The 15,771-nt window shown below is 38.2% G+C and overlaps 1 protein-coding gene across 2 annotated transcripts in view; it reads right to left on the bottom strand.

Annotated features, from left to right (window-relative positions):
• LOC136858674 (serendipity locus protein H-1) overlaps positions 1–15,771 on the bottom strand; it is a 318,900-nt gene that overhangs the window by 13,032 nt on the left and 290,097 nt on the right. For both annotated transcript variants that reach the window (XM_067138392.2, XM_067138393.2), the window contains 2 exons: positions 5,355–5,522; positions 2,593–2,785 (listed from right to left, as the gene is read on the bottom strand). In XM_067138392.2, the coding sequence (XP_066994493.2) occupies positions 2,593–2,785; positions 5,355–5,522 (361 nt within the window). The remainder of the gene's footprint in view (positions 1–2,592; positions 2,786–5,354; positions 5,523–15,771) is intronic.

Below are 15,771 nucleotides of genomic sequence, written 5' to 3'. Positions count from 1 at the left end.
AGCCGATAAGGAGCCGTGTGTATCATGTGTCTCACTGAGCCGCGCTCGTTCACGATTCTTTCGATGTGCCACGATTCACTGTCTCGCTGCAGCAGAAGCTCGGCTCTCCGCGTGTCCAGTGAGCCGATAAGGAGCCGTGTGTATCATGTGTCTCACTGAGCCGCGCTCGTTCGCGATTCTTTTGATGTGCCATGATTCACTATCTCGCTGCAGTGGAAGCTCGGCTCCCCGTCAACGTCCAGTGAGTGCGCCACTCAGCACTGTCCGCTGGGAGTAAGCTGAATCGTGTGCCGTGAGCTCGCCGTTCCTGTGAATCGATTCACTCGGACACTTCAATGAATTGATACACTGCTTCGAATCATACATTCAGTAGCCAACACTACTAGATACTTGGAACATTATAACGCCTTGAAGCATAAAAAGTACTCTGCCATGAGCAACCACATAAGGCATTCCGGCCACAATTATTCTACAATTGATCAGGACCTCCACATTATAATATATGCAAATAAAAGCAGCTTAATGACTAGATTGGAAAATACATACATTTTCTTGGATCAACATTTTAATAATAATAATAATTTGAATGAAGTCCCAGAGAACAACAGCCCATTAATTGCACGTCCCCAAGTTACTCACTAATTTTAATATAAATCATAACAATTTCACAAAAATCTTCAATTATAAACCTTTAAATACCCCTCCGGTCGTCATAACAGATTCCACCTTAACCCCTCCCCATAATACAACTCCGCCGCCAGCTTCCAGCAATCTCATTGTTGCGCCTATCCCTCCCGACCCAACGTACTCTCCGCCTAAGCAAGCAAACAGATACAACACATGCAGCAACGGGCATACGTTTAACAGACCCCCCTCGAACGGCTAATGTTTTCAGTCAACGCTCATCCAACATAAGAGGTAAGCGATCTTAGACTCCCATTTTGAACACCCTATTTTCAAGGCCTGAGTACATCTTTTTCCTTTTTCCATTTTTCAGATTTAATTTCACGCACTTTGCATCTTATTTTTTCTGTTTCGATCTTGAACTCCCAGTAAAAATGAAGCAGCTTCAGGCGTGATCAATTCCTGTTTGAAGTGTTACTACTCCATGTCTGCTACAATATGTGATTTCTCTTGCCCGTCTCACGTATCTATACAAGAGTGTGATTTAATTATTTCTTCATTCAAAAAAATATAATCATCATTTTTTGTCATGATGAACATTATTATTAACTGACTGGCAGCTATGAGTTTGATTATTACACTGCCAGCTCTGTGTTGTACCTTATGTTTTTGACCTCTGGCAACACAATTACGTGTTTTTATCTCGCTTAGCCATGATGAACACTTACATATTTTCACTCTTGTTTTATGTTTGAACATTCTGACTGACTGACTGGTAGCAATAGTATCCTAATTATTTTAATTATTTCACTACCAGCTCCGTATTGTACTTTCTGTTTTTATCCTCTGCTTCAACACGATTGTGTTTTTTCCTCCTAGCCATGTTGTAATATTTTATGTTTTTTTTTTCACACTAGTTTTAAGCCTATTTGATTTTCTAAATGTAAATGTTGTCTCTTAGGGTACCATATATTTTAAGGACACTAGGTTCGGGGCCCTGAGCTAACTTTAGGCTAAGATTTATTTTCGGCTGATGATGCTTACGACAGTTAAGCGAAACATGTCCCAACTTGCAACGCCTGTTGTAATGTTTATTTCCTAAATATAAGGAAAGTTAAGTATTGGAAAGGTGGTGTTAACTATTATTCTTATTTTAATGTTCATAACAACTCTTTTGTCGGAAATCACCCAGAACAAACTGTGCAGCTTTATTCTGGATCTTTCTCAGTTCTCATATCAAGTAATCCTAGTGTGGGTTCCATACACTGGAACCATACTCTAATTGTGGTCATACCAGTGACATACTCCCTTTCCTTTACAGCCCTACTACTGTACAAGCCCTAAACACCCTCATAACAATATGAAGAGGTCTGTAACCCTTATTTACAATTCCGTTTATGTGATCACCCTGATGACGACCTTTCCTTATATTAACATATAGGTACTTACAGTGATCCGTAGGAGATACTTTCACCCCATCAACACAGTAATTAAAACTGAGAGCACTTTTCCTCTAGGTGGAACCTACAACCTGACATTTTACCCTGTTTACCATCATACCATTATCTGCTGTCCATCTCACAACACTATCATGGTCTTTTCTCAGTCGCTCACAGTCGCATATTATAGTATGTGTAAATATTTTCTCCAAACTGTGTCAGGGTAGCACCCGTATTGAATTTTACTACATGTAGTAGCATGTAACTGACTGGGAAAAAGCAGCAAGGACTATTCTAGCATGCACGTAAAGATGAAATGGGAAACCCACACAACCACTTCTGGGATTTTAACCCACATCTTAACACAACTTAAATCCAGTCAAGCGTAAAATTCAGGTCAGCAGGACTGAGACAAATCCCTTAATTATGATGGAGGACCATAAGGATCATATTTTATAAACTTTTTTAACAAAAAGTGTAAAAAAGTAAACAGCTAGACACACTGTAAATAAATAACTTATAAAATTACCTTCAATTTCGTAGTGCTAAGGAATCCTTTGTTGCAGTATGTACAAACGTATGGGCGGGCATCTGAATGAACCATTGCATGTACTTTTAAACAGCGCTCCGTTTTATACATCTTGAGGCAAATTTTACACTGGAATGGACGCTTTTCACTATGGAAACTATAGTGACGATTTAAATGTGACTTTTCTGCAAAACTGAAAGAAAAAAAAACAAGAGAAATGATGCAACATTGTTTCGTATTTTTGCCCCTCCCCAAGACCCGAGGATCTGAGTAAAATTTCAATGGAGGGACTCAAAAACCAGAGACACAGTGGAAAATCATAACAAAATGATGTGGAAAACCGACAGAACATACCTATGGGGAGGGTGATGAATGTTTTAACTTTCAACTGAAGAATATTCAAATGGTGTGATCCCAGCATATGAGATTACAGTATTCAATGATATACTCCATTGCGAATGACATAACAAGATGAATGAGTTATCCTGACAAAAACAACACATTCAAACATTTATAAAACAAAGTCACTAACCAAAACGGAGTTGTAGGAGGAATAAAATATGGTATACCTTACGTCTGCCTGGCTGGTTACCCAGCTATGGTAATGAGCAGACCGTACAGCCAGTGTCTCAGTGACAAGTGCCTGTAAATAATCCGATCCCCTAAGGTAACCAACGGCTTCTGGCAGATGATTTTTGTTAGGTGGGGTGATGATCCCCTCAGTGTGGGAAATGACACTGGAACCCATCGAGTGGAGTGTGACCACAGATTAGTGATGGCTGCACAAGACATCTGTGTTCCATATTAGGAGTGGCCTGATCACCTGCTGGCAGTAGCAACCCCATTGTAATAACAGCCTAAAATGAAAATGGCACTTTTCAATCAGTCTCGGAAAAGGTCAGCAGGACTGAGACAAATCCCTTAATTATGGAGGATCATTGAAGTATCATATTTTATAAACATTTTTTTATCAAAAAATGTAAATAAATAAACAGCTAGACCTTCCACTTCGTAGTGCTAAGGAATCCATTGTTGCAGTATGAACAAACGTATGGACGGATAACTGTGACAAGAGAGTGACCAGTACAAAACATTATGAAGGTGGCAATACTCAACCTCATGTCACTCCCTGGAAAGTCAGAAAAGGTGATGATTTCATGGAGAAGGGGAACATAGCTATGATGGGAATGAGAGAGGTGAAGTGGAGAGGAAAGGTAAAAAAAAAGAGTTGAGGAAGGGATACACTCTCTAGAGAAGTGGAGGACACAAGGCAAAGAATGGAGAGCTCTAGCCTTTCATGGCTGTCTGAAGTGATACTGTATTTCAGCATCTATGTTAGCCTTCATCTAGAGGTGGCTGCCAAGTTAAGGAAAATGCTCAATATTGAACAGGGTCTCGCCACTGACCATGATGGAAGAATCTGCCTCATAATTGGGAGCTAGTTGGTAGAGAACTTGTGCTCTTTTATAATCCAGTACTATTACAGTACAACCTCGATTATCCATTCCTGGTATTGGTATTGTTTAGAGAATCAAAATCATAAAGCAGAGAGTGTTCACAACAATTGGAAGGAGACAGAGAGCGTATTTCGACAGCTCTACTTGAAGACAGAACGAGTTTCGTCAAATGTTCGTACTTGCAAAAGTCTACATTATGTCCAAAGTTAGATGTTTGTTTATTTTTTTACTTTTTTGGAGTGCATCACCGAACAGGTTTTCGGCACTTCCCTCAGGGCACTGTATAGTCACTGAGCTTTCAGGTAGGACTCGAAACTGCTGCTTCGTAAGTAACACAAATTTAGTATTTTAATATTATTGTATACAATTATGTTATCGAGTCCAGAACAGATGTTGCACCTTACATGCATAAATCCATGGGAGGTTTTGGGATTGCCTATTACTGTTTTGGTCCTAATATAAGACTGGGAATTTCACGCTTTTGTGTTAAAATGTTATTAAAACCACAGTCGTTTTATTTGTGCATGTTACATTTAAAAATTTTGTATCATTTCGCACTCGTACCAACTTGTACAGCACGAGCGCTTTCCAGCTGAGCTCAAGGTCGCGAATAACCGTGAATTCTGAAGTTTTGATGATATTTTTCTCTTTCCAATTTGATTGTGAGTTTTCAGAGGAAACTGATGAAGTTTCCCCGGTAAAACTGAATGTAAAGTTTCGAGATTTTTAAGTCGCATACCGGTAATTAATGTGTGAAGCCGGCCCCGCGGTCGAACTTGCCTGCCTCTCACCCGGAGGGCCCGGGTTCGATTCCCAGCCACGTCAGGCATTTTTACCTGGATATGAGGGCTGATTCCAGTTTCACTCATTCTATGATTACCTTTAATTGAGGCGCTATGTAATGGTGAGATGGTGACCCGGTCTAGAGGGCCAGGAATAATGGCCGAGAGGATTCGTCACACTGACCATGCATCACCTTGTAATCTGCAGGCCTTCGGACCAAGCAGCGTTCGCTTGGTAGGCAGAAGGCCCATTTGGGCTGTTGTTTGGTTTGGTTTAGGGGTGTTTGTAAGATTATAAGTCTACATATTTTTTTTTTTTTGGTGATGTTTAGCCAAACTGTTGATGGTTCACTCGTTCCTGGATTTTCTGTTTTCCTGTGTTGTACGTTCTTTTTCCGTGGTCCCTCCAAAAATGGAGAATCGAGGTTCCCCTGTATATGTTTGGTTAAATACAATGAAAACAGGAATAAGAAAACATATATTACCATTTGATACACTTAGGAAATAAATAAGTTGTACGAACCATTTTCCACACTTCTCACACGCAAAAGGGCGCTCTCCAGTGTGATGTTTAACATGTTGCTGCATATTCACTTTCTGAGTGAACGTCTTGCCACATACATCACACATGAAGCGACGTCCAAGCTTGTGGACATTCTGATGGGCTGTGAGACCTCCCCTTGTGTGCAAACTGCAAATTAAAAAATAGTAATTAAAATCTACTAAACCTTAATTTAAGTCCGGAAAAGTGAACAGAAGTTTTGTATTTAAATAAAATAACTCAATAGTGTTATAAAAGCATCCTATAGCAAAACTTACCATAATACAAAAATTGTAGCTGAGGTAACTGAAATTATGAAGTAAATAGTATTAAAAAAAACCCATAGAATTCTGCACAAGATGGTAAATATCACAGAAGTAATACCTGATCCATACCCATGATTGTCACAGCACGTAAATCCCATGTAATCTTGATGACTCAAATGGCTGGCATGATCACTGCACATCCCTTGAAATAGATTATTTTAGGTGGAAATGATGATACAGAACTTTAAATATTTAAAAAAAAAATCATTTATGTTTCACGCATTTTATGTTTTCAAATATTTATGGGATTTTCATATATAACTAGCTGCAAGCCTGTCTATGACAAGAGGAAGTGCTTCCAGTATAAATTTCTTCATGCCTCTTTATGAAAACGTAACAAAGAATGAATACCAAAAAAAGTCAACTTTTAATTTGGGATGCATTAAATACATAATCAGATCCATGAAGGATAAGAATACAGCTAAGAGCTAAATTTATGTGACAATATCTTCACGAAAATGTATAGCACAAAGAGTACAACCTTCAATTCTGTACGTATTACAAACAACAAGAATTACAACCACAATATCAATGCCAATAAGGCAACGAGAATGAATACTGCTAGGCTACTCGCTTCAGTTAGAGCTGTAGTTTTAGGGAACAGATAAGAGGTCAGAAAAATGTGCTTGCATGTGAGACAGAATAAGTGGGAAATGCAATAATAATAATAATAATAATAATAATAATAATAATAATAATAATAATAATAATAATAATAATAATAATAATAATAATAATTATTATTATTATTATTATTATTATTATTATTATTATTATTATTATTATTTAAAGAGTTTTTATCAAACTTCTGTCAGTTTTATGATATTTGAGCAAAACTACAATCTAGAGAGAATATTATGTAGGGTTGAACTAACTAGCTCATTGGATAGTTGGTAAAAACCCTGACAGACCCACAGCTGGACAGAAAGCATAATGAATTTTATACATATCATTACAAAGTGATGTCACCTCATCAGTCTATCTGAGGGTTTCATATTTGTGTTGCTCAAAGTAGTGAAATCATCAATAAGGAGATTGTGAGTACATTTAATCTGGAACAGGGGAAAAAGAGGGAAATAAATGGGTGAAACAAATAAAACAACTGCTTTTCAGTGGAGTAAATTTCTAGAAAATGTCATTGGCAAGTTGGTAATAAACGAAGTTTTGCAACTCTTAACAGCTAGAGCATCATCTGCAGGTGTAGAAAAAGCTTCCAAGCTTGTGTTTTGTATAAGCATTTAAATAAAGAAGCTGTACATGTAACTGAAGATGAAGAACTAGTTTAGAAACAGGCTTGGTGTAAACAAAGTTTCTAGTCTACATTCCACTGCCTTGTACGGTTCCTTCTGCTTCCCACATCCTGGCCTTAGTTGAGGTACATTTTACCTGGTTTATTTTAGATTTTATGATATGGTTTTAACGATTCTAAATTTAGGCCATAATTTAATTTCCTTTCTTTAAACTGTTTTAATGTTGTGACCACTCAGTGAGGTCTTTAATTTTTTCTTTAATATTCTAAATTTCTTCCTTTTATTTTAATGCACTCTTTCAAGGTTGCAAATTCTACTGCCCCATTTATCATCAAATGCTTTTGGATGAAACATTTCTATTCCCTTCCAAGATCACCCAGAAAAAAGCATATCTTGCACCACTCTTGACTAATGAATTGGAAGTAGCAACACTGACCGGACCAGCCAACAGTCGTCTCCAGGTAACTAAAATGAAGTTCCTCTGTTCTTGTCTACAAAAAACAAGAAAGGATAAAATAAGAAATGAAGGTATAAGTCAGCAAGTTGGGTAGGAAAGGTATCTAAATGAAACACTAGATTTGAAGAGATTGCAATGGCACTGTGATGTTAAGAATAAGGTTGTAAATAGGACCACTGCAGGTAAAAGACCAAGAGGAAGACCTTGCGATGTTTGGGAGAAATAAATTTTCAAAGACATTAAAAAGCAATGTGTGAATTGTCATGAGGTACAGTTATGGATCAACATCTATAGTTTTTTTGCTAGTTGTTTTACGTTGCACTGACACAGATAGGTCTTACGGAGACGATGGGACAGGAAAGGGCTAGGAGTGGGAAGGAAGCGGTCGTGGCCTTAATTAAGGTACAGCCCCAGCATTTGCCTGGTGTGAAAATGGGAAACCACGGAAAACCATTTTCAGGGCTGCCGACAGTGGGGTTCGAACCTACTATCTCCTGAATACCAACATCTATAGGTGGACAGAACACACTGGAAGAAGCTCGTGTATGACAGCATCTGGTTTGCTGGAGCGATGAGCCGATGATGATGATGATTATTATTATTAGATTATTATTATTATCATTATTATTATTATTATTATTATTATTATTATTATTATTATTATTATTATTATTATTATTATTATTATTATTATTATTTGGAGAAAGGTATGGCAGAAGTCCAAAAGCAGCTAGATGCAGTAAATAGAAAGACTAATAATAATGAGCCTCAGGCCTTCTGAAGAAGTGCCAGAGGTTTTCTGATAGAGGTGTGCATTGTGCTCGGTCCACAAATGTTTAAAGATAAAAAATTCATAATATTCCATATTGAACTGAATCACAATTAAATTGAAACAAGAAATAAAGTGGTTCAATGTATTCAATACAAGGAAAGTAAGAAATGTAAATTTTACATTCTTATTTGATTAAAAGCAGTACCGATTTCGACCACTATTCTGGATCATCATCAGCCGATTAAATAAAAATATGAAACATTGCATAGGAAAACAATAAATAAAGGATAAGTCTTTCACTAAAAGCAGTTCAAGAAGCACTATAACACTATAGGGATTAGCACTCTGTGATAAAATCCAGAAGTTGAAGATCAGTCATTTAAATGAAGCAAGGTGCAAGATTTTTATGTCAACTGTTCTGGATCTCTAAAGAAACTATCATACAAGATCCTATAAACATTAATATACACTCCGATTATATTAAATTGTATTATATATTTTCGTGCCTAGAAGCATTTGCAGGCTTGATCATTGAACTATTTCACCGAGTTTCATTAGCATTTAGAAGCACAGTGCTGGACATTACGTATGTTGTGCTGCTCTTCAAGAACTTGCATCTTACTTCATTTAAGTGACTTATCTTTGACTTCTATATAATTTTAGAACTTCAAATTTATTAAACTGTATTATAACTTCATGCCTAGCAGAATTTGCAGGCTTATTTACTCAACTATTCACCAACATTTTGTAACACAATGCCGGACATTATATATGTTAATAATACCAATATAATGGTCCGTTATATGTCCAATAACGGACCATTATATTGGTATTTAAATTTACTCATTCAGGACAAATATTTTAGGTTCCCTATGGGAATCAACATCTACATCATTAGATATGTTATGCTGCTCTTCAAGAAAAGGTAAAATAAATAATTTTCTATCATTATAAGGTGTACTGACAAGGCTGACTTAAGTAAAAACTATTTTAAATAGTTCTGTAATAGATTCAGACAAGTCAATACGGGATCAAACAACCATATTAACCTATTATGGTTAAGTTTATCAACAGCAAGCAGATTATATCATCAATGTAATGAAACCAATAAACAACATCATTAATGAGAGGGTCAGCCAACAAAAGAATATTTTTCTCGAAATTGTCCATAAATATCAAAGCAAGCAGACATGACAGAGGGGTTCCCATGGAAAGACAGTCAAGTCTTCACAGTATTGTCCACTAAACTTACAAAAGTTATGTTTTGTACAGTTAAAAAGAAGTGTGTTAAGAAGGAAGCTGCCATTTTTTTTGGTGTTGACTGTGATAGTACGTATATCACACCCTCGCACTATATGTAGAAGTGAGAGCTATTACTGTCAGTATTCAATTATATATATATAATTCGCTGGGGCCATCAAGGACCACATTAAGTCTTGTTGCATTTGACACTGAACTTGGCCTTCTTTAGAGCCCAAATTTCCCTCATTCTTTGTGAGTGGGCCTGCTTACGCTCCTCTGTCCAAGGGGCACCGTATCTTCTCTTCGGTTGCTCATCTCGGTTTAGCCTGTTTGTCAATATTTTCTTGCGGAAGAGATCTCTGTTAAAGGCGTCTTCAGCTGAGATATGTAGCATTTGCAGGTCTTCTTTGGTATTTCTAAACCAGGGAATTGTGGTTTTGGGGTTTGAATCAAAAATGAAAGATTTCTTTAGTTAACTTTCTTCCGTCCATTCTTTTCAGATGACCATAAAATCATGCCCGTCTTTTTTCTGATTGTGTCGGTAATTTTCTCTATTTTGCTGTAGACTTCCTTGTTGGATCTCTTTTGGTGGATTCCATTTCTGTACTTTGATCCCAAGATTCCTCTCACAATTTTGCATTCTCTTTTCTCCAGTTCTTCAAGGAGTTCTTTGTTGGCATTTACAGACAGGGTTTCGGCTGCATATAGAACTACTGGCTTCAGAACTGTTTCATAGTGACATATCTTGGTGTTTTGGGAAAGGCATTTTTTGTTGTAGATTGTGCGGGATATTTGGTAGGCTATTTCCAGTTTGCGTACTCGCTCCTGAAGTGCTTCTTTGTCCAGTCCATTTTTCATGATGATCTCACCCAGGTATTTGAATTTGTCTACTCGGGTGATGTCCCCATATTTTGTATGGAGTTTTGGTGGAGCCTCTTTATGTTAGTCATTACTTCTGTTTTCTCAAACGATATCTGCAAACCAGTTTGTTCGGCAATTTCCTTTAAAATTTCAACTTGAGCTCTAGCGGTTTCTATGTCATTTGAGAGAACAGCAATATCTTCGGGAAATGCTAAGCAGTCTGTTGCGATCCCCTTGGATTTGGTTCCTATTCTCAATGGACTGTAGTTGGTTTCCTGTAATCTCACCCGCAAGGTTCTGATGATCTTTTCAAGAACACAGTTGGTCGGACTCCTGTTTTGATGTCAAAGGAATGCGAGACACATCCGTGGAACTTCACCTTGGATTTTGTATCGGTCAGGGTGGCTCTAATTAATGCCAGCAGTTTCAAATCAATTCCAAATTCATTTAAGATGTTTAGCAGGACTTCCCGGTCAATGGAGTGGTACACTTTCTTAAAGTCCACAAAGACAGACACATACTGCTTGGACCTTAGTGTAAAATATCTGATGATCGTTTTGAGATTTTGGATCTGTTCAGCTATTGAGCGACCTTTTCTGAACCCTCCTTAGTATTCACCTATTTGATGTTCGACTTGTGCTTCCAAACGCTCCAGGATGGCAAGTGATAGAATTTTGTAAGTCACGGGTAGCAGAGATATTCCTCTGTAGTTGTTGATGTTCTTCATGCTGCCTTTTTTGTGTAATGGATGGATCAAAGCTATTTTCCAATCTTCGGGTAGGGTCTCCTTGTTCCAAATTTCTTCTATTTGCTTTTGCAAGATATCAAGCGATTTCCCTGGGGCATATTTCCATAGTTCTGCTACTACTGAGTCTTTCCCCCGGCGCTTTGTTATTTTTGAGACGGGCAATGTGGCGCTTGTTTTCATCTCTGTCGGGTGGTCTGGAATCTGGATACCTGAGTAAGGGTTCCTTGGTCTCGATGGGGCTTTGCGGTTTAGAGCAATTAAGTAAATTCTTGAAGTAATCTGCCAGAATGCTGCAATTTTCTTCATTTGACGTCGCCAGTGTGCCGTCCTTTTGCTCAAAGCATTGAGATGGTGGTTTATAGCCAGTGAGTTTGCGTTTGAAGGCTCTGTAGTACTCTCTGCTTTCATTCTTCCTAAAGTTTTGTTCTATCTTTTCAATGAGAGATTTTTCGTATTTACGTTTCTCAGTTCTGAACACCCTAGCTGCTGAGGCACGTTGGGTTTTGTAGGTTTCCCAATCATTTTCTTATTTCATAGAGTAGTACTGTTTCCACGCATTGAGTTTTTCTTGGAGGACTGATTCGCAGGTACTATTCCACCAGGCATGCTTTTTACTTCTCTTGATTTCTGCAACATCTTTGGCGGCCTCAACAAGGAGACTTTTGGCGTTGTTAAAGTCACAGTCATTTGGTCTATCCTTCTCCTGGAACTCCTCGACCCTTTGCCGAAGTTTATCATTGTTGAAGCGTGTGATCTGTTTGGTTATCTTCCTTGTGTTTGCGGGAATTGGTTTGAATTTGATAAGAGACATATAATGATCTGAGGCCACATTGATGCCTTTCTTTACCTTGACAGGGCTGTTTCTCCTGGAGATTGCAACATGATCAATTTGGAACTCTCCGAGAGCTTGGACGGGAGAACGCCAAGTCATTTGCTTTCTGGGTAGACGGCGAAAGTGGGTCGACATGACCTCCAGGTTGTGATTTTCGCAAATGGTCACCAGTCTTTTGCCGTTGGGATTGGTTCTTTTGTGGACAGGGTAATTTCCTATAACTTTCTTGTACTTCTGCTCACGACCTAGTTGGGCACTGAAGTCACCCAAAAGAATCTTGACATGTTGTTTGGGGATTTTGTTTAATTTTTCATCCAGTAGGTCCCAGAAATTATCAACTTCGTCTGGATCAGACTTGTTCTTATTGTTTGTAGGAGCATGTGCATTAACTAGGGCGTAGGTTTTGTTCGCGCATTTAATTGTGAGTATAGACAATCTGTCATTCACAGGCTCGAAATTTGCAACCGATTTAAGGATCTTGGTTCTAACAGCAAACGCGGTTGCAAGCATCACAGCTCCATTGAGGATTCCTCTTTCCGCTTTGCTCTTGAAAAATCGGTAGCCTTCGGATTCAAAAATCTCTTCATCTGGGTACCTCGTTTCCTGTAGGGCCATTACGGATATCTGATTTTCGTGAAGAGCTTTGGTGAAGGTTTTCAGCTTGCCAGTTTGTGTAAGTGAATTTACGTTGAAAGTTGCTAGAAAGGTTTTAGATTTTGGCCTGAATTTTTGACTCTTCGGGGTACACCGAGACGCTCCGACTCGTCTCTTGCATGATGTTGAGTCTCCCCGAGAATCCGAACGAGACTCGTGCGCCGTGGTGTTCACGACGAGGGATTTATCCGAAGATTACCCCCTGGGGTATGTTTCTTGAAATGTTGTGCCATCATGCTTTTTGACTTGACTTTGCTTTGGACGGGTACCCATCCTTTTACAACTAGGGCAGTTAGCCCTAGAGGTTGCCTCAAGATGTTTTCTGGCTTCTGGTCATTTACCAGTCTTCGCCGTAACCCTGGCAAGGGACCAGTTTTTTTTTTCATGGTGGTATTTTATTTCCCTACTACCCTCTGACTCTGCTGGCGGCAGAGCCAGCAAGCTTCCCCAATTCCAATGGGACACACCCGATGGAGGTAACCGGTAAATCACCACACGGGATTCAATTATTATTATTATTATTATCATCAGTATTTCATTTGTGTATTTTGTCATTAATATTTGTAAGCTGGGAGGTCTCCATATATGGTAGGTATAATAATTTGTTTTGTACAACAGCTGGGAAAACATTGCTATACTGAACTTGGAAAATTTGGGTAAGTCATGTGTCTACCTCAGTGTTTGATGAGATGTACTTGTTGTCGTTGGGAAGTTGTATGAATCATGTGAATAGCCCAGAATCACACGAGCTTGTTGATGTTGTACTCAGAAAGTAATTTTTCGAATTCCCTGACATTTCCCGGTTTCCCTGGTTTTCCATACGGGTGGCCACCCTGATGAGGTGCTCATGCACGGATTTTTTTGAGAATATAGTTAGATATTTTAGAATCAGTGGAGTTATTGATGAACCTAGGTGCAGTTCCTACCTATTTAGTCGTTTTCAGAAGGTTAGGTAAGGCCTGAAGCAGATGTAACCAGTACGCAGCATTATGTACACGCCCTGGAATATAAAGAATTATCATGCTCTATCTAAATTCGAGGGATCCATTCTAGTGAACTCTGGCGCCCATACTATGGACATTTCGGTTAATTATGTTTATTAATTTAATTTATTTCAAGTATTTTATTTATTTATATATTTTTATTTATGATATTCTATTATTATTTATTAGTATTATCCAATAGTTACAATTGGCTGCCCAATGTGTGGCTGAATGATTGGTACATCTGCTAGGCTTACAAGCGTAGATGCACTTGTCAGGTGTGGATGGAATTCTACCAACTATGTCAGTGAAGTGTTTGATATGTATTTTGGAGTATGAAGAAATGTTTTAGTGAGTCGAGTATTATAAAATTAAGGAATAGAGAGGTCGTTAAAGTTGCTGGTACTAAGAATCAGGAAAAGAGAAGTCAAAAGAATTCCACCACATTGAGTCTATCTAATTTAAGTGAGAATAGCAAAATGGCTGATAGTAGAAAAGATCAATTGGCAACGATACGCTAGGAACCGAGTAACCCATCTCAAACTCAGAATGTAGGGGATCAAGGTGAGACTTCAATGCTCAATATGCTTAAATCGCTACTTAATGAGTTGAAGGGTGAATTGTCCGGTAAGATTGACATTCAGAGTAAAGAGTTAAATTCAGTAAGTATTGAGTTAAATGCTGTTAACAGTAAAATCGATAATAATAATGTTGAACTGTCCAGTAAAATTGATAATAATAATGTTGAACTTTCCAGTAAAATCGATAATAATGTTGAACTGTCCAGTAAAATCGATAATAATAGTGTTGAATTGTCCAGTAAGATTGATAGTCAGAGTAAAGAGTGAACTGAGTTTTTTTAGTAATGAAATATACAGTATTAATAGTGAATTAAATTCAGTTAGTATGGAACTATCCAGTAAGATTGATAGTCAGGGTAAGGAGTTAAATTCAGTGAGTGTAGAATTGTCTAGTAAAATTGATAGTTTAAGCAGTGCTGTGAATGGTAGAATAGATGAATTAAACCTGAAGTTTGACCATCAAAGCAGGGAAATTCAGGAAATCAACGATAAGGTAGAAGCTCAATACTTGGAATTGACTGAGAAAATCGAATGTCGATTTAATGTGGTTAGGAAAGAATTTGTGGAAAACAGCAAGGAATGTGATAAGAGAATAAAAATAGTGGAAGATAAAGTCGAAGAAATAGATAGAATTAAAACCAATCAGAACGTCTCAGCGAAGCGTATAGATAAGAAGAATGAGAAATTGGAGAACGACCTTAAGTTGGTAAAAGATGACCCCAAGTCAGTAGAAGGAAATGCCAGAATGGTAGTGGAAGAAGGAATTAAAACATGTCATGTGAAATTAAGGCAGGAGATCAGTCAAATCCAAGTAGGTAGCAGTATATGGAGTAGGTACGTATCTTGTACGAAGGACTCTGAATTACCCAAGTTTAATGGTCGGCAGTTTAATCCGATGGAATTCTTGAAAACGGTGGAGAAACGGTTTTCCAAGAATCTTGACGATGGTTTAATTGAGTGGAGTATGGTTGATGAGATATTGGATGTTGCATTTGTTGGAGAAGCGAGATCTTTGTTTCAAGTTTATAGACAGGGTATTTCGAGTTTGGAGGAATTAGGGAGAAATTTATTTCTAAATTTTGGTGTGAAGCTATTCAGAGAAGGGAAAGGGATCGCATGCTATTTGGCAAATATAGACCTCAGGAAGGTGTGTCTATGACGGAGTATTTCTTGGCACATGTTCTGATCAGCCAGAATATTGAAGGTCTAGCATCGGAGATAGATAGAGTCCGCCAGATGTTGAGACATTTTCCTGAGAAGGTCAGATTAGCTGCATGTATGCAGAATATTGTTATGATTAAGATATTAGAGCAGCTGTTAGAGAGGTTTGATGCTTTGGAAGGGCAGGGGAGGAATAGGCAAAGTGAAGGTAGAAATTACGGGGATAATGGGAGACAAGGTAGTCAGCTAGGGGAGATAGGAATAATCAGAATTTCAGTCATTCTAGGCAAGGGAATCAGGGTGGTAATTCCGGAAGGGGAAACAGACACTCTAATCAGGGAGTTCAACACCAAGAATATTTTGGCAGAAGACCTAATCAAGGGGAATCAGAAAGTAGGGGGCGTACGGATCAAAGACCTCCAGATCAGATGCAGAGACATGATAACAGTGAACAAGCCATGTCACGTAATTTAAACCGGAATCGGACTTCTTAGTTGCGTCAGATAGGCAGTCTGATACCGAAATTCCTATT

Source organism: Anabrus simplex, chromosome 1, assembly GCF_040414725.1.
Source record: "Anabrus simplex isolate iqAnaSimp1 chromosome 1, ASM4041472v1, whole genome shotgun sequence".
Taxonomy (NCBI): domain Eukaryota; kingdom Metazoa; phylum Arthropoda; class Insecta; order Orthoptera; family Tettigoniidae; genus Anabrus; species Anabrus simplex.
The sequence above is the reverse complement of the archived record's forward strand: the minus strand, read 5'-3'. Positions and strand labels throughout refer to the sequence as shown.